The sequence below is a fragment of the Carcharhinus amblyrhynchos genome, chromosome 9, assembly GCF_965287045.1.
Source record: "Carcharhinus amblyrhynchos chromosome 9, sCarAmb.v2.hapA, whole genome shotgun sequence".
NCBI lineage: Eukaryota > Metazoa > Chordata > Chondrichthyes > Carcharhiniformes > Carcharhinidae > Carcharhinus > Carcharhinus amblyrhynchos.
The window spans coordinates 47,722,564-47,742,208 of NC_137332.1; the positions used below are offsets into that span (position 1 = coordinate 47,722,564).

At 42.7% G+C, this 19,645-nt stretch overlaps 1 protein-coding gene across 1 annotated transcript in view; it reads left to right on the plus strand.

The window, feature by feature from the left end:
* The window catches only part of ankrd13c (ankyrin repeat domain 13C), a 95,933-nt gene that overhangs the window by 63,101 nt on the left and 13,187 nt on the right, over window positions 1-19,645 (plus strand). Inside the window, exons 8-10 of the mRNA XM_080195568.1 lie at window positions 8,603-8,734; window positions 12,119-12,280; window positions 16,943-17,022. Coding sequence (XP_080051694.1) covers window positions 8,603-8,734; window positions 12,119-12,280; window positions 16,943-17,022 — 374 coding nt within the window. The remainder of the gene's footprint in view (window positions 1-8,602; window positions 8,735-12,118; window positions 12,281-16,942; window positions 17,023-19,645) is intronic.

Below are 19,645 nucleotides of genomic sequence, written 5' to 3' on the forward strand. Positions count from 1 at the left end.
TATTTCAGTTGCTATTGGAAAACTTTAGTTTTATTTGAACTGTGCAATTTGTACATGTTGTACATTATATTGAAAGTAGGATTAATAATTCACAGGGACACTCAGGCCAGAATTTTACATGTCTGAGCTGGGCACACATCTGTGCGTAAAATTTCATTAAGACGCTGGAAGCACTTCCAGACTTCTCTGTGCACATGCATGATTTGCAGGTTGGCAGGTGTGTGTGAAGCAGCTTTGGGCCCTCTGACAATTAAACAGTCAAATAACACTATTAAAAGTCCGGTATTCAGAAATTTTATATTGCCCATGCTATTTTTAGCTTGTCGGACAGGCAAATGGGTGGACGTTCATTACGTTTTTTGCACTTCCCCATCCAAGGACAGGATAAAAGGTCTCTGGCACACCAGCAGTTTCTCTGTGATGGAGTTTGTAGCTGTGCGAGTATTGAGTTAAGCTTGAGTTTCCTAGTTATTGTTTAGCATTTGAGGCGTGACTTTCAAAACTTCCCTGGGAGGTTTCCTGAGGATTGGAGATAGTGTTCTATTTGCAAGGCACTGGTCCTCTACATCTGATCAAATGAGGATACTCTGCTCTGCTGACAGAAGATATCTATTTATTAAATTTTCTGCAAAAAAAAATCAAAAAATCTTTTAGACGCACATACTGACAGTGTAATAAGAGGAGGGAAATGGCTAATCAGGGAACAAAACAGAGACTTGCATATGGAGGAAGAGTATGTATGAAAATGAATACTGAGCCTCTATCTTTACCACGAAAGATGCTGCCAAAGTCATGGTGAAATAAGAACTAGTTGAGGTATTGGATGGACTAAAAAGAGAGAAGATATTGGGAAGGCTGACAATATTTAAAGCCTTTGAGTTACCAGGATTGGATGGGGTGGCATCTGAGGATACAAAGAACAACCCAGCACGGGAAACAGGCCCTTCGGCCCAACGAGCCTGTGCCGCCGCATCACCCTACACCTATTCTACCCTGCATGTCTACGAATGGAACCCCTAACTTAGCCAGATTCAGGGGAGAATTTGGTAAAACCAATCAGCCTAAGAGCACATCTTTGGGGTGTGGGAGGAAACCAGAGCGCCCGGAGGAAACCCACGCAACCACAGGGAGAATGCGCAAACTCCCACAGACACAGGCCCAAATCCATGTATCTGCACAGCTAGCAGTGCTAGTCACCGAGATGTTGCGGCGCCCGTCTACCGGTCCAGGATCAAGCGCACACACCGACACGAAGTACTAGACCACTCCCAGAACTTCCAAGAGCAGCCCACGCACGACCCACCGTGTGCATGCCCCTCGTTTGACATGAGGTGGACCTCCACCTGCGGAATAAAAAGACAAAAACGTTAATCTTACAAGCCTGCTTTTCTGGTGTCTCCTGAGGTTCTAACCTTATTTAATAGCCCCTACCATAACCCTCCATCCTCGTTTCACTCATGTGTCTATCTAACTGAACCTTAAACGAGTCCAACGTTCCTGCCTCCACCACCCTACTTGGTAGCGCGTTCCATACCCCCACAACTCTCTGCGTAAAGAACCTTCCTCTCACTTCCAAATTATACCTCTCCCCCCTCACCCTTAAATCATGACCTCTCATGTTTGTACCCAGTCTAGGGAGCAGTCTCTCACTATTAACTCTATCTATTCCCTTCAGTATCTTATATACCTCTATCATGTCCCCCCTCAATCTCCGTCTTTCCAAGGAGAAAAGTCCCAGTTTCTCCAACCTTTCCTTGTAACCCAGCCCCTCCATGCCAGGCAACATCCTGGTAAACCTCCTCTGCACCCTTTCCAGAGACTCCACGTCCTTCCGGTAGTAAGGTGACCAGAACTGGACGCAGTACTCCAAATGCGGTCTAACCAACGTTCTGTACAACTGAAGCATTAGACGGCAGCTTTTATACTTTATACCCCTTCCTATAAAGGCTAACATTCCATACGCCTTCCTAACAACCTTCTCCACTTGTGACGCAACCTTCATGGATTTGTGAACCTGCACTCCCAGGACCCTCTGTATGTCTATACTCCTAATCTGCCTACCTTTTATCACATAGCTCCTCTCTGCATTTTCCTTCCAAAATGCATCACCTCGCATTTGTCAGGATTAAATTCCATCTGCCACCTATCTGCCCAATGCACCAACCTATCTATATCCTGTTGTATCACCTGACAATCCACTTCAGTACCTGCCAACCCTGCCATCTTGGTGTCATCAGCAAACTTGCTGATCACACCACCTACACTCTCTTCCAAGTCATTTATGTATACTACAAAGAGGAGAGGTCCCAGTACTGAGCCCTGCGGCACACCACTGGTCACTGGCCTCCAGCCCGACAAGATCCCCTCCACAACTACCCTCTGTCTCCTATTACCCAGCCAGTTCTCAATCCACCTAGCTACCTGGCCTCGTATCCCATGCGCCTTAACCTTTTCTACCAGCCTACCGTGAGGGACTTTGTCAAACGCCTTACTGAAATCCATATAGATGACATCAACGGCTCTCCCATCGTCAACCGTTTTTGTCACCTCCTCAAAGAATTCCACCAGATTCGTAAGGCAAGACCTCCCTCTAACAAAGCCATGTTGCGTATCCCTAATCAGATCGCAATGCTCCAAATGCTCAAACATCCTACCCCTAAGTATTTTTTCCATTAATTTCCCTACCACCAATGTCAAACTCACCGGTCTATAATTTCCAGGGTTATCCCTACTACCTTTTTTGAACAGCGGTACCACATTTGCTACCCTCCAGTCCTCTGGGACCTCACCTGTGTCCAAAGAAGAGACAAAGATTTGCGCCAGAGGCCCAGCAATTTCATCTTTCACCTCCCTAAGCAGCCTGGGATAAATACCATCAGGCCCCGGAGCTTTATCCGTCCTTACGCTACCTAAAAGCCCTAGCACTTCCTCCCTCGTAATAGATCCAGCTCCCTCCAAGAGACCGCACGATTCCGAACCCCTCTCCTTCGTGAATACCGACGCAAAGTATTCATGCAGGAGCTCCCCCATTCCCTCCGACTCAATACATAACTCTCCACTCTTGTCCCTAAGAGGACCAATTTTCCCTCTAACTACTCTCTTGCCTCTAATATAGGAATAAAATGCCTTTGGATTTTCCTTAATCCTACCAGCCAAAGCCATTTCATGCCCTCTCTTCGCCCTTCTAATTCCCCTTTTTAGCTCCCTCCTACTCTCTCTATATTCCTCCAGCGCACTCTCCGTACCCAGTCGTTTCGACCTAACATACGCCTCCCTCTTCTTCCTGACCAAGTCTTCAATACCCCCTGTAATCAACGGCTCTCTAATCCTACCTTTCCCATCCTTCCGCTTAACCGGAACATACCTCCCCTGCAACCATTTCATTTTGCCCTTAAAAGCCTCCCACTTGCCAACTGTGGACTTTCCAGCTAACAGTCCCTCCCAATCAGTGTCCTGCAGCTCCCTCCTAATCCTGCTTATAGCTCGCCTTTCCCCAGTTCAGCACACTCCCGTTCGGCCGGCACTCGTCCCTTTCCATTTTTATCCTAAAGTAGACGGACTTGTGGTCACTGTTAGCCACGTGTTCGCCTACCTCTACCTCACCCACCTGCCCCAGCTCATTACCCAACACTAAATCAAGTATAGCCCCTCCCCTAGTCGGGCTAGTTACATACTGCTCCAGCGACCCTTCCAAAACACATTTCACAAACTCCTCTCCCTCCATACCCCCAGCTCTAGGCCCCCTCCAATTCACTCCTGGAAGATTAAAGTCACCCACTACAACCACTCTATTCTTCCTGCACCTGTCCAAAATGCCCCTGCAAATGCCTTCCTCCACCGACCTCGGGCTGTTGGGTGGCCTATAGTACACCCCTAGCAATGTGATCTCTCCCTTTTTTATTCCTCAACTCCACCCACAGTGACTCAATCACTGTCTCTTCCATATCGTCCTCCCTCTGCACTACTGTGATGTTTTCCTTTACTAACAGTGCCACCCCTCCACCTCTCTTCAACCCTCCTCTGTCACACCTAAAACACTTGTACCCAGGACCATTCAGCTGCCAGTCCTGCCCTTCCTGTAACCACGTCTCCGTTACAGCCACCACATCTAACTGCCTCACAAACATCAAGGCCCTAAGCTCATCCGTTTTCCCTGCCACACTCCTAGCATTGAAACAGACACAGTTCAACCCACGAGTGTCCCTCGGAACCTCCTTCTCCCTGATAATTTTCCTTTCACCCAACTCTCTCCCAGCCACCTCCCCACCCCCCCTCCCTATTAGTTTAAACCATTCCTGAACACCCCAGCTAACCTCCCCGCTAAGACACTAGTTCCCCTCCCGTTCAAATTCTCCCCACCCCTCCTGTACAGTTGCCCTTCTCTCCTAAACACCTCCCAGTGATCCACAAAAGTAAAGCCCTCTACCCTACACCAATCCCTCAACCATGCATTCAACTGCATGATCTCATCATTCTTTGCCCTGCTAGTACTGGGCAGCAATCCAGAGAGTGCCACCCTGGAGGTCCTGCTGTTTAGTTTGGACCCCAACTCCCTAAATTGCCTATGGACCTCTACCCTACTCCTCCTTCCTATGTCCCCCTCCCCTACGTGTACTATGACCTCTGCCTGGGTCCCCTCCCCTTTCAAAATTCCCTCTACCCTTTCTGTTACATCCTTGACCCCTGCTCCAGGGAGGCAGACCACCATCCTGGAGTCACGCCTCTGTCCACAGAACCTCCTATCAATACCTTGGACCCTCTCATCCCCTACCACTATCACCTTGCCAGCCCCCTTCTGTCCCTCCAAGTCAGTCTCCCCTTCCTGCCTATCTTTCTGTGCCCCTGTCGACGAACCTTGGGGGGCCTCTGGGGAGGCTGGGGGACCCTGACTACTCTTCTTCTTCCTCTTTCTCCTCCTAACCGTCGTCCACCCTTCCTGCTCTTCAGCCCTTGGGACCTCTTCCTGCTTGTGGTTCCTAGCCATCAACTCCTCGTTTTCCCTGACTAGAAACGCATCCTCCAAACGCCCCTCGAGTTGCCTGACCCGGGCCCTCAAGCGCTGCAGTTCTAAACGTTTACTGCAGATGTGGACCTTGGGGACACATGACACCACCAAGAACTCCCACATGTGGCACCTGACACAACTTATATTCCTCCCTATATTCCCTGCCATGTCCCAGCCTCCTGTATGTGGCAAAAGGTAGAAATCTGTCACTCACCTTCTGTAAGCCTGCTCTCTCCTAAGCCCAGCGAGCCAAAGCCCTTCTCACTCAGTTCCCACTCACTCCGCTGTACGCTGCTACCCCTTTTTTATAGCCCCCGCTCCCCCTTAACGACAATCCCCTCGCCTAACTTCCGGTACAGAAGTAAACTACACTCACAAGCCCCGAGAACCGGAAGTACAGGAGAAAAGCGGTTTTCAATTCAAATCAGTCACTCGCCACAGCCACCAGGTTCAATGCTCCGGAGAACAATGAGGTGGGTCCCCGGGTGAGTATCCGATTTATACCCCCCGCTCCCCCTTAACAACTATCCCCTCGCCTAACTTCCGGTACGGAAGTAAACTACACTCATAAGCCCCGAGAACCGGAAGTACAGGAAAAAAGCGGTTTTCAATTCAAATCAGTCACTCCCCACAGCCACCAGGTTCAATGCTCCGGAGAACAAGGATATTGAGTGAATTACAGTGGAAATTGCAGAGATACTGACGAAAAAGACAACACCTTTGCTTAAACCCAGCAACAACAGGCCAGTCAGATTAACCTTAGTGGTGATTAATTAACTAACCTTAGTGGGACAAAATTAATAGTCATAAGTGTGGATTATTTAAGGACAGACTATGGATTTGAAGAAAAGTTGTGTTCAACCACTTAATGGAATTTTTTCTTGCAATGCTAGAGTAAGTGACAGTGTTAATGTGGTGTAAATGAACTTCCAAAAGGTTTACTGCCATAAAATAGACTTTCCAGCAAAATTAAAGCACAAGAAATAAAAGGGAAAGTGGATCCATGGGTACAAAGTCCATGGAGTGATAGGAACCAGAGGTGAATGCTCCAGTCCAAAAAACAATTTATGTGGTGTGGTTCCCTGAGGTCGTTACTCAGGGTCACTATGTTCATGAGCTAGACTTAGGTGTACAGGACAGTATTTTTAAATTACAGATGACAAAGTTGGAAGCAATATGAGCTAGAAGGAGGTTAGTGATGGGCTTAAGGAAGGCATGGGCTGGTGGAACGAGCAGCAAGTGGGAGATGAAATTTAATGCAAGAAAAGTGTGAAGTAATGCACTTTGATAGGAAGAACAAGGAGAGGCAATAAGATTTATTAAAAATGGACAGAAAGGAACAGAAGTTCTGGGATTAGTGTGTAAAAATTGTTGAAGGTGGCAAGGCAGGTTGCGAGTGATTTTAAAAAGACACATGGGATCCTCGGCTTTAGAAATAGTCTCTCAGTGAGGAAGGCATTGTTTTAGCCTCAACTAAAGCTTCATGTCCAATTCTGAGCACAATTTCAGGATGGATCTGAAATCGTCAGACAGGGTGCAGAAAAGATTTGCAAGAATCGTTCCAGGGACAAAGATGATCAGATATGAAGATGAATTGGAGAAGCTGAGGTTGTCCTCACAGAACAGAAGGCTTTAGATGATTAGATAGAAGTGCTGAAAATCAAGAGGCATCTAGAATCGAATAGATCGAGAAATTTCCCATTGGTGGAAAAACCAAGAACTGCAGAACACAAATTTAAGGTGAATGGCAAAAGAACCAAGGATGACATGAAAAACATTTATGCAAGCAGTTAAGATATGGAATGCATCATGAGGTAGAGGCAGATTTCAGTTGGTGGCTTTTAAAAGGAAATTGTAAGAATTATACAAGATGACTCGCATTAAAATTGGTTTTTCAGCCCAGGCAGTCGATGCCAGCATTATGCTGTACTTGAGTCATCTCCTCTTCTCATCTTTATCTATCATCATAAACCCTTTTCTCTTTCCACATGTGTTAGTATAGTCTTCCCTTTAAATATCTATACTGTTTGCTTTGACTATTCCCTGTGATAGCGAGTTGTATGTTCTTGCCACCCTTTAGGTGAACAAGTTTCTTCTGAATTCCCTAATGGCTTTCTTGGTGGCTGTCTTGTATTGATGACTCTTAATTTCCCCACAAGAGGAAACATTTCCTCAGCATCCACTCAAAATCGTTCGTAACCACTACTGGGGTTATGGGACATGTTTAAAGATAAAAGATACTCTGCCTGTTTATCCTTTCCGGTTTTGTATACCCATGCATTTCTTTTATCATACTTTTAAATCTTTTTTGTACCCTGTCTGGCGTCACTAATATCGCATGTATTAGAACCATAGAAAAGTTTTATAGCACAGAAGGAGGCCATTTGTGCATGCTAACCTAAGGATGTCCAGGTGGAATGTATAATTAAGGTTCAATGTAGAGTTGACATAACCCTAGAGGTAAAACCTAGTGCTTGCTTTGCATTTTTCAGAATTTCTTGCTAACCTGTGATGCAACTTTTAGTGATTTTTTTTTATATCTTTGATTTCCTCTACCTCATCTAAGCAATTAGTGATCTCCCTATTCTTCCCGCCAAGATGTCACATTTATCTGTATTGAACTTCATTTATTTGCAATTTATTTGTCTATTCTGCAAATTTATTAATATCCTCCTGTAATTTGTGGGAATCCTCCTTAGTATTGGCTATCTTCTTTCCCTGCCTCTCCAATTTTGTCGTTTGGGAATTGTCTTTGATTCCAGTGACCAGCAGCAGTGCTCCCACTTCCTGCCAGCTTCCTTTTTGAATACTTATTCTTCACTCCAACCTCTGCCTTCAGTCTAACAATTATTTATTCCTCTTGTCCCCAACGCCTCATTTTCTGACCGTATTCTATTATGGGGCACTTTACGAAGGCCTTTATTTAAAAAAACAGATCAATCATGTCTATTCTCTGTTATCCCTTCAAAAAATTCTGTAAGGTTGGTCAAGCATGTTTTTTCTTCTTGAAATCCATGCTGACCATCCTTTTCTTTTCTTTTCTGGATGTGTTCTGTTTTCTCCAGTAAGTGTTATGATGGCCACACGGGATGATCGATAGATCTCCCATGGACTTTGGAGTATGAGTTGCCTTATTGAACAAGAGAGGCTCACCATTGGGAAGCAGTCACCCAGCAGAGTGTGAGCCTGTTACTTCATCTGGACCGGAATTGTAGATCTTGAGGTGAAGACTACCTGACTGTAAGCCATAAATGTGGCCCTTTCCTTTTGGTGGAGAATGTTGGTGAGGCAAAGCTGGTGTTTAGCTGAATTACTACAGTAAGGGTTCCATTTTCAAACTTTTAAAGTGAAAACTCTTAAGACGAAGAGGTAAATATGCGGGAGTTGACCTAGCAGATTGCTCTTGCGGAGAGCTGCCATGACATTCCAACTTAAATGGCCTCCTCTTCTGTAACAATTCTAGGAGTCTGTTCTGATTATATAATGTGTGATTGCCAATTTGCATGCCTTCACTTCACCTCTATTTCTGTCATCTGCAAGTAGTTGGGTATTTAATTCTGCTTTTGCTAGTTCATCTACCAAGTTAATTTATTTCAGGAATCTGAGATGGAAACTGAAGAGGAGGTAGATATTTTGATGAGCAGTGACATTTACTCTGCAACATTATCTACAAAATCTATTACCTTCACACGTGCGCAGACCGGCTGGCTTTTCCGAGAGGACAAAACGGTATGCTTGCTTATATTTGAGTGTAGCTTTCATTGGATATGTGGTCTGAAATGTATAAATTAAGTTCTGTAAAAGTGAGGGGTGCAGTACACTGACAGGATTCTCTACAAAATTAATGCTAATAATTCAAGCAGTGGGCACAAAAATGCCATGTATTTGTTCACTTGAGAGGCACAACTATTTGCTGTGTGCTATTCATACATTGACTGGTGTGTGGTATCACTACACATTTAGTAGATGACTAGGAATATGATGCTTGATTCGGGGAGACCTGAAAAGGAAGTTGAGAATTTATTTATTACTTGTTATAATTGGTACTGGACAATGTAGCTGTGCTGCTGTTTTCCTCTTTCCCTATGCCTTTGTAATCCTAAACCCATAACTTTCTGGTTCCCCGGTATCAGTTTTGAAGGACACCCCAATGATGGGCATTACTGCCTCACCACACCAGGGACCCTTAGTTGATTCCCTGCTTGTCACTGTGTGGAGTTTGCATGTTCTCCCCGTGTTTGGGTGGGTTTTCTCCGGTGCTCCAGTCCCCTCCCACAGTCTGAAAGATGTGCCAGTTAGGTGCATTGAGCTGAACAGGAGCCTGTGGTGACGAGGGAAATTTTGCAGTAACTTCATTGTGACAAATAAATAAACTTTTGTTTGCAGGGGAATCCCTCCAGGAGGTTCCCACTTAAGGGTTTACCTGGCAATTGCCCAGAAGTGACATCTTCCTCTGGACAATTGGATTGGCCTGGGAACCATCCGAGAGAAGTGATTTTAAATCACTAACATCGGATCGTTAAACCCTGATAGTTACTGTTAGAGTTAGAAGGGAAAAAACCCTTCGAACGCCAGAGTAACTATCTAAACGCTCAGATCAAGCCTCTCCTGGGGCACCCTGCACATGCCCCCACCCGCCCCTCCTCTCTAATCTCCGCACCCTGCCCCTCCCAGTAAACAAGTTAGTTTTGAAACCTTCTTGCCTCCTTTCAATTGTGCCTTTAAACAACCTCTATGGTAGGTACTTCCCTAAAAAGGGAGAGTGACATGCCTCTCGGCACTCCAGCTATTCCATGCAAATGCTTCCAGGGGTGTGCTTTGCTTTGCGTGCCTCACCCAGTGAGGAAGGTTGGGTAAGACAAGATCTGTGCAGTTTCAATGAGGATGAGTTCATTAAGAATAGCAATCCGACTCTGAGGAAGTTGCAAGCCATTACCTTTCATGGCCTCTGGACTATCATTACTACTTCAATATTTAAACATTAGGAGTGTACGGTGACTCAAGTTTCAGAAACTCTATATGCATTTGATTAAGCATCTCAGTTCAAGGACATTACTGCAGAGGTACCGCAGGATAGTGTTCTAGGGCAAACTACCTTCAACTGTTCAATGACCTTCATCGTAAACTTAAAAAAACAATCTGGCTTTATTTATTTAGTGTCAGAAGCAGGCTTACATTAACACTGCAATGAAATTACTGTGAAAATCCCCAAGTTGCCACACTCCAGGACCTGTTTGGGTACACTGAGGGAGAATTTAGCAAGGCCAATGCACCTAACCACATCTTTCGGATTGTGGGAGGAAACTGGAGCACCCAGAGGAAACACGCACAGACACAAAGAGTGCAGACTCCACACAGACAATGACCCAAGCTGGAAATCAAACCTGTGTTGCTGACACTGAGGCAGCAGTGCTAACCACTGAAATGGGGATATTTGCTGATTTCAATGTTGTGCTCCATTCATGACCTTTCGGATACAGAGGCCGTATGTTTCCACATGCAGCAAAACCTGACAATATCCAAGTTTGTTCTGAGAAATGGCAAGTAACATGGATGCCTGACAATGACCATCTTCAGAGAATCTAACCATCATCCCTTGACATTCAATGACATTACCATCACTGAATCCAACACTATCAGCATCCTGGGAGGTTAATGTTGACCAGAAATTGAACTGGATTAGCCATGTAAACACTGGCTACAGGAGTAGGTCAGAGGCTAGGAATCCCTATCCTCATAACCCCACACATGTAATCTGCCTAACCTATACATCTTGGGACACAAAGGGGCACGGTCAAACACCTAAATCAGAGCATCTGGAGGAAAGCCATGCAGACACGGAGTATGTGCAAATTCCACACAATTAAGCAATCAAAGCTGGAATCAAATCTGGGCCCCTGGAGCTGTGAAACAGCAGTGCTAACCACCATCATCCGTTGACATTCAATAACATTTACCGTAAGTGAGTCGAGCACATGGGGGTTACCATTGACCAGAATTTGATCTGGACTGGCTATAACAGCAGGCTTGGAATCCTGACTTCCCAGATTCCTACAAGGCACAAGTCATGAGTGTAACGAAATACTCTCCACTTGCCTGAATGAGTACAGCTCCAATAACACTCGAAGCTTAATCCATCCAGGGTGCAGCAGACTGCTTGAATGGTACCACATCCTCTCCACCACCGACCGTATAGTGGCAGCAGTGTGTACCATCTACAAGATGCACTGCAGGAACTCGGTTCCTTAGACAGCATCTTCCAGACTGCTGCCTCACAGCACCAGGGACCCAAGTTTGATTCCTGGCTTGTGTCACTGTCTGCATGGAGTTTGCACATTCTCCCCATGTCTAGATGATTTCCTCTGGGTGCTCCGGTTTCCTCCCACAGTCCAAAAGACGTGCTGGTTAGGTGCATTGATCTGAATAGGCACCTGAGTGTGACAACTGGGGGAATTTCACAGTAACTTCATTGCAGTGTTAATGTAAACCTCTTGTGACTAATAAATAAACTTGACTTGAATCTAGAAGGACAATGGCAGCAGAAACATGAGAATGTCATCACCTGTAAGTTCCCCCTCTTATCCTCACACAATCCTGAGTTGAAAATATATTGTTGTTCTTTCACTGTTGCTGAGTCAAAATCCTCACTCATACAGCACTGGGTGTTCCTATACCACACGGCCTACAATAATTCAAGAAGACCTTGAGGGCAATTAGGGAAGGGCAGTAAATGCTGGCCTAGCCAGCAATGCCCACATGCTATGAATGAATTAAAAACATATTTCAATTCGTTATGCTTTTTACTGAACTAAAGTGAATAGGAAGCTGGAGTGAAAGTGTACTTTTTATTTTGGCCATAAACAAAGGGATGAACTTGAGAGGTTTTGTGGGTATCATAGACATCTGAAGTGTGGCATGAGAAAAGTCATATACCTAATCATAGCTATTCCTTTCATTAATAAAGCACAGTTCTACTCTACCCAAATCTGGACTCCCAGCTAAAACTAGTCTCCAGAGTTGTGGATCACATTTGCTTTCATTCTATTCTATTGAATGTAATGTAATTGATAAATTGAGGCTATTACCTAACCTTGAGAATAACACATTTCATAGGAAAGAGTCGGAAACTTCTTGGCAGATTTTTACTCCGTAAATGGCCTTGTTCTGGAATCAAGAAAGCGTCGTGAACACCTCAGTGAAGAGGATATTCTAAGAAATAAGGCTATAATGGAAAGTCTGAGCAAGGGAGGAAACTTGATGGAACAAAATTTTGAGGTAAACTTCAATCTTTGTTATATGTCTGTTTTTAATTAGTTAAATTAGATAAAATTTGTTAAATTTGAGAATAAATAAATTAGGTTTCAAGTTACAAGCTACTGATCGCTAAAATTAGTTTGATTTTGTTGTAGCCTGGAAAATACTGTTTTTGTATTTGTCAATATCTGCTTAACTCTGTCTTCTGTGATAACGAATGGAAGGCTATGATCTGGAGGAGGGAACCGAGTGTATGGTGTCGAAATTTGCTGATGACACCAAGATTGGTGGAACGGCAAATTGCGTGGAGGGTGTGGAGAGTCTGCAGAAGGATCTAGATAGGCTGGGCGAATGGGCCAGGAACTGGCAAATGGAATTTAATGTTGGCAAGTGCGAGGTGGTCCACTTTGGTAGGAATAATGGTAGGAAGGATTACTACTTACGTGGCGAAAAACTGCAGCAGGCGACGGTGCAGAGGGACCTCGGGGTCCTTGTGCATGAGTCGCAAAAACCCAGCCTGCAGGTGCAGCAGGTGGTCAGGAAGGCTAATGGGATGCTGGCCTTCATAGCGAGGGGGATTGAATATAAAAGTAGGGAGGTCTTGCTGCAGCTGTATAGGGCATTGGTGAGGCCGCAGCTGGAGTACTGTGTGTAGTTTTGGTCGCCACACTTACGCAAGGATATTTTGGCCTTGGAGGGAGTGCAGAGGAGGTTTACTAGGCTGATACTGGAGTTGAGGGGCTTGAGCTATGAGGAGAGGCTGAATAAACTAGGCTTGTACTCGTTGGAGTTTAGAAGAATGAGGGGAGATCTCATTGAGACGTATAAGATGATGAATGGGATGGATAGGATAGAGGTGGAGAGACTCTTCCCGCTCAAAGGACAGTAGGACTAGGGGGCACAGCCTCAAGATAAAGGGGGGGTCGTTTAGAACGGAGTTGAGGAGAAACTTCTTCACTCAAAGGGTGGTAAATCTCTGGAATTCTCTGCCCGTTGAAGTGGTGGAGGCTGCCTCGCTAAATATTTTTAAGACGCGGATTGATGGGTTTTTGATGAGCGAGGGGATTAAGGGTTATGGGGAGAGGGCGGGAATGTGGAACTGAGCCACGACAGATCAGCCATGATCTTATTGAATGGCGGGGCAGGCTCGAAGGGCTAGATGGCCTACTCCTCCTCTTTCTTATGTTCTTATGCTATTTGGAGAGACCAAGCAGAAAATATCTCTGTTGCTGAAATAGTACAGTATGTAAATAACTCGACCATTTCATTCTCCAAAATTTCACACAGGCTATGGGAGACTTTGAGCTTACAAGCTCAACAACTCTCAAACTGAGAAATATGTATTTAGTAGTGTCCATGCATATACAGGAATCTTGATCCTTTGTGATCAAGAACTGGATCTCCACATTATAACTGGCCTATTTGTATGAGAAGAGCTTGCCTGTCACTGCCAAACTATAATACACTATGACTCGCTGGTTGGAATAAGAAATTCCTTTCACTCCTGAGTAGTCAATACTAGACAAACAAAGCAAATGCTTACGTCTGTTATTCTGTAGCTTGCTTTTCCTTGAATAGGTTGCTAGCCTGAAGCCAGAGGCTTTAAGCTGAGGGCGCACTGCATATCAAGCATGCCGGATCAGGAATCTTTCTTGTTTTTACCGCTTGCTGTAACTGGAATTGGAAAGCTTTGCACGTTAATGATCAATTTGTTTGGCCATGTTGTGAATGCACCTTCTGTAGTCATCAAGTCCTGGACTCGCTAGCTCCGATGCAGGGATGCTACTTACTGTACCACAAGACCTTCCTGAATAATTTGCTTACAATAATGAGTATTTTCAGTGTTTCATCTACCTATATCAGATGCTTTCTATCGGAATCCCACCCAGCAATTCCAGAACCTGGACAGTCAGGTTTTGAATGTCTTCAAAATGAAAGTATGGTGGAGGCAGTTTCAATCAAGGCATTCAATGCCACCTGAAAAGGAAGAATGTGCATGTCTACTGGGAGGAGATGGAGAGAATGGTGCTAGGTAAATTCTCCTACAGAGACCAGTGCAGATGTGATGGGCTGAATGGCCACCTGCTGTACTGTAGTAATTCTGAAGTTCAGCTGGTGTCCCCATTCTCCAGAATGGTTATTTGAATTTTGAAACAAACAGTAGTTATCTCACCTAATTACTACCTGTTAAATTGATTTGAGTGAAATGATCAGATACTAATGTATATTAAGTTTAAAAATTACAGAGGATGATGGATGGAACTGTGGAATTTAATTCTCAGAACAACATTTAATAAAATGTTGTTGCCTTATTCAACATAAGTCAGTGTTTTCTCATGCCATTCCCTAGATGGCGAACATACTGCTATAAAATTGCAATTCATCTGACTTGCCATGAAGGCACCATGGGGGAATATCTACTGAAGTATTAAATATTCTTAGCCTGTCAGCCTTTTCCATAAATTATATATATGTTCTTATTTCCACAATTATGATAGAAATTTCCTATGACCACTTATAATGTGATTGCATCCCCTTAGGAGAGAAGCTGAAAAAAAATATTATTAGACATCTCTACAAAAGTATGTTTTTATCCTCTTTGTTCTGCTGTCAGCCAGTGGACTCGTGCAGGAACTAGGTAGACTGAGAATTTAAAAGTTCAGAGCACCCATTTACCACAACAGCCATTTTATCATTTTAAGTGTCACATACATGTGCTAGGGTTATAAGAAGTAAAGACTTTTAAAATTCATTTTGAAGTGGAATATGTTGATCTAATTAGCATTTTTAAATGCAAATTTAGGAAGAAAGTGTAGAAATGTCTTAAATTTTGAGGCTATTTTTGCAACTACTAATCTTGAGCAAGAAATCTTGATTATATTAAAACATTCAAATTACACCAGGGTTTACGCATCTTTGGATGGTGTGAGAAGAGGAAAATATTGTTTTTAAATCAGTAGCACATTTATTTTTTGTGTACAGTCTTGGGTCTTTAGCAAATTTATGATATTCTGTACAATAAAAGTGCTTGTGTACATGCAGCAGCCAAAATCAATATTTCAGTTAATTCATTTTGAAAAGTAGTTTACTTGGAAAGGTTTTTATTACTTTCCAGTTTCGTAAGAACATGCTTAACAATTGTCATTATCAATCAGAATGTTAAGTGAGCATCTTTTACTTGCATTATAAAGACCATAAGGAAGTTTAGAGCAGTCTGATTAGCTGGGTTTAATTGCCCTATAAAATTTGTTCAAGGAGTTTTTCCCACTAAATGACCCTGCAGCAGATTCAGTTTTTTTTTGCTGCCTGATCTTGGCTCAATGCATGGCATGTGTCATCGTTATACTCAGATTGTAATGTGCAAAAACACTCAAGTTGTCTGAAACTGGCTCAAGAAATTGAATTCTGCATTTCTTCCCATTTCACTTGGTTATAATCACAACTTGGATATTAATTAAGAATTATGTAAAGTAAATGCAAGATTATTTTTAAATTTATTGGTGTCTGATTAAAAACTAAACCTTAAATGGTCAGTTTCTGAATTCAACATAATTTATTGGAGGTATATTTTCTCAGATTAACATTTAACACCAGGCCATTAAGTACAATTATACGTCAGTCAGCAAGAATAATTGTGACTCTGGGCTAATTTTAACATATACTGTAAGATTGTCATATGATGAAATTCTTCAGTGACTCTAAGCAAAGTCACATAATGTGAATTAAGAATATCAGAAGGGATTGGTGTTTCTTTCCCAGCTGGCATGTTTAATTTTGTTCATCAGAGTGCTTTTACTTTTACGATTTTGTTTTTCCCTTGGGTTGCGAGTAATGTTGGGAAGACCAGAATAATTGTACATTTGTAATTGCCCATAGAAGGTGATGATGAGCCTTCAGGATTTGCAGTTTTATTGTCATGTTTCCTATATTAGCTGCAAGTAAAAAAAACTGATCAGGGAAGACCCTGTTAACATGGTGTTTCTTGTTTATGGGCTCAATCTTCAGTTTTGCTTGAAAACCATGTAGATGTAGTCCTTCATTAAGCCATTGTAAATAGTTGTAATTGATATACAGTAAGGTAAGTGCTTCTGTAACGCCTATGAATCCTTTCAACAAGTCAAATGCATTGCAACCTTATTTAAACACAATATTTTGGTGCTTTGGAAGCTGTTGGACACTTGGGAGGAAATGTTTCCTCTATTTGGGGAAACTGTATACATGAAGGGCAGAGAATAGATTTCTTCTTCATTGGGACTGAGGAATAAGAGTTGAAATAGTGGGATGAAGAGCTGATAAAGGGGTTATCATCTGTGTTCAGATTTCATTGATATCCCTTCTACACTATATAGATCTATATCTGGAGTAGAAATATCTGTGTAACAGTTCAAACAAAGTGAGTGGGGACTTCTGATTTCCCACCTCACGTTCTTTGTTGATTTCCTGGACCAAGTGCACCAGCATCCAAAGAAGCCAGGAATTGTGATTTATACTGGGACTTGGGCAAAGTGAATCTTTCCTTTTGGAAGTGGGTTAAAATCTTCATTATTTGGGAAATATTGATAGATTTAATTTTAGTAACTAGAATCTGAAGTATGGGTTTTGTGCATCTGGAATTGACATGGAGGAGGAATTTTAAGTTTTAAACCTTGTAGATTAATGTTTTTTTCCCTTTTTTTGAAACAGCCGGTTCGTAGGCAGTCACTCAGCCCCCCACCTGCTAATACAATCACTTGGGAGGAATATATCTCAGCAGAGTCTGGAAAGTAAGTACTGCAGAATTACTAGCAAATATTACAATATAATTTGTTTTTATTAGAGGAAAATCCTTAAATTGTTTTTATTCCATTTCTCATTAAGCATTTATTTGGGATTTCTGGACAGTGTTTCTTGTTCAATACATGCTGTGCAATTGGAATATCATGCTTAATAGATTGGCAGATCTGCGGGTTCGTGTCAACAAAATTGGTTAATCGTTCGGGGCTATCTATGGGAGAAAACAAAACATTTTCTCTCAAGATTGTTAATAACATCAAATATCCTGCAACATATCACGCAATTAGTAACATCGCTGTGTAGGGTATTGTAGTTTTGACCAGGTACACGATGAGTGAACAATTGAAGGAATATGTACCTATACCCAGTGTGAAGATCTGGTTGGACTACATCCAAGTGCAATTTGCCCTGATCTCCACCCAAAACCACCTGCTGTTCCATGCTCATCCTGGAAAGCGTGGGTCACCTCAGGTGCTTTTCTCTACTGTCAACCAAAGTTCTCTTTGCAAAAATACAAGAAGTGGGAGCAGGAGTAATCCATATGGCCCATCAAAGCTGTTCTGCTGTTCACTGTTATCATAGCTGGAATTTGGACTTCACCTTTTTCTTGCTTGCTTTGCTTTACCTCTTGATTTCCTAAAAGATCTAAGATCTCTCCCAGCCTTGACAACTCTAAATAATTGGCCCTTGTGCTGTGATTATGCTCCCCCCCACCACTCTTTACATTCATTGCCCAACGGAAACAATCTCTCTACATTTACCCGAACAAGCTCCTTTTGAGATTTGTTGGTTCAAAGAGGTTGCTTCCCATTCGCCGAAGCTCTAGAGAATATAGATCTAATTTACTTAGACTCTCATCAGAGGACAACTCTTTCATTCCATGGACCAATTTAATGATTCTTCTCTGTACTGCCTCCAATGTCAGTGTATAATTTATTAAATGTGGAGAAACATGGCACACCCTCATCCAAATATGATCTCGCCAAAACACTTTTACAATTGTAGCAAAACTCCTTTATTACTGTACAGTCAGGGACCTGGGTTTGATTCCCAGCTTGGGTTACTGTCTGTGCGGAGTCTGCACGTTCTCCCCGTGATGGTGAGCATTTCCTCTGGGTTTTGCAGTTTCCTTCCTTAGTCCAGAAAGATGTGCTAGTTTGGTACATTGGCCATGCTAAATTCTCCCTCAGTATACCTGAACAGGCACCAGAATATGGCAACTAGGGATTTTCACAGTAACTTCATTGCAGTGTTAATATAGGCCTACTTATGATTTAAACTTTACTCTAGTCCCCTTTCAATAAAGGCCAAATTACCATTTGGTTTCCTAATTGCTTACTGCACATTCATGTTAGCTTGCTGTGTTCCTTGCACAAGCACACCAAAGTCTTTGAGTATCAACACTTCAGACTACTTTTTTAAACAAAGGTGTGAAACTTCTGCTTTACTGTTTTAAGTGAAGAACTTCACTCTTTCCTACATTATACTACATTTGCCATCTTGTTACCCACTCGAACTGTCTATCTCTTTGCAGCCTTTCCTGTGTCCTCCCCAGAGCTTAATTTTCCATTAGCTAGTTACCATCCGCAAACTTTGATGCATTACTCTTGTTGTTTCTTCTAAGTCATTTATATATCGATTGTAAATAGCCAATGCCCCTGCACTTTATTCGCACTGTCTGCTTTCTATATGTTAAAACCAATCCCCTGTGCTAACATATTACTCCCCAACCCTGAGCCTCTATCTTGCCCGATTTTAGCCTTTTGCACAATAACTTATCAGGTGCCTTCTGAAAATTCAGGTCTTGATTTATTGAAAAAGGCACATTTTTATTGAAGCTTTAAATTTAACACTCATAAGGACATCACAAGAATATCATGCAAGGGAAAATCAACAAATTTGTACTGTATGAGGAAAAGAATGTTTGGCTGACAAGTACACTCTGATAGAGGCATTGTCTTGGAGTATGCACCATTTGATGGTGACTGATAGTTAACTGCCACATATATTATTTGAAATTTAAACCAGGCAATTTAACTTGATCAAAATCAACTTGGTCATCTCTGAGGAATGAAATAAGCAAATGGCTGTCGCTTGTTTAGCTGAATCAAAAGTAGTGCAGTGTGTGTACCTCAACTGATTTTCCCCTTTACCCTACCAGTTGCATCCTCAAAAAGCTCACGTTTGTCAAACGTGATCCTTGAGTAAAACCATGCTGATTTGTTCTACTTGTATATGATACTTTCAAGTGCATTGTTAAGACTTCCTTAACAATTGATTCCAGCATTTTCCTAACAACTGATGTTAGGCTAACTGGCTTCTTTTGAAGAAAGGAGGAACACATTTGCCAACTTCCAATCTGTTGGAACCACTCCTGAATCCAAAGAATTTTGGACAATCTTAACTAGCACATTCACTAGCTATACAGCTATCTCTTAGAACACAGGGTTGTAGACCATTGGGTCCTGAGGATTTGTTGAATTTTTATTCCTTCAGTTTACTCTACTGATACTAATTTTCTTAATTTTCTCACTCCTTTTGTCCCTGAGTGATGTATGTTTCTGATATGAAATTTGTGCCTTCAACTGTACACATTTTATCTTGAGTAGCCTC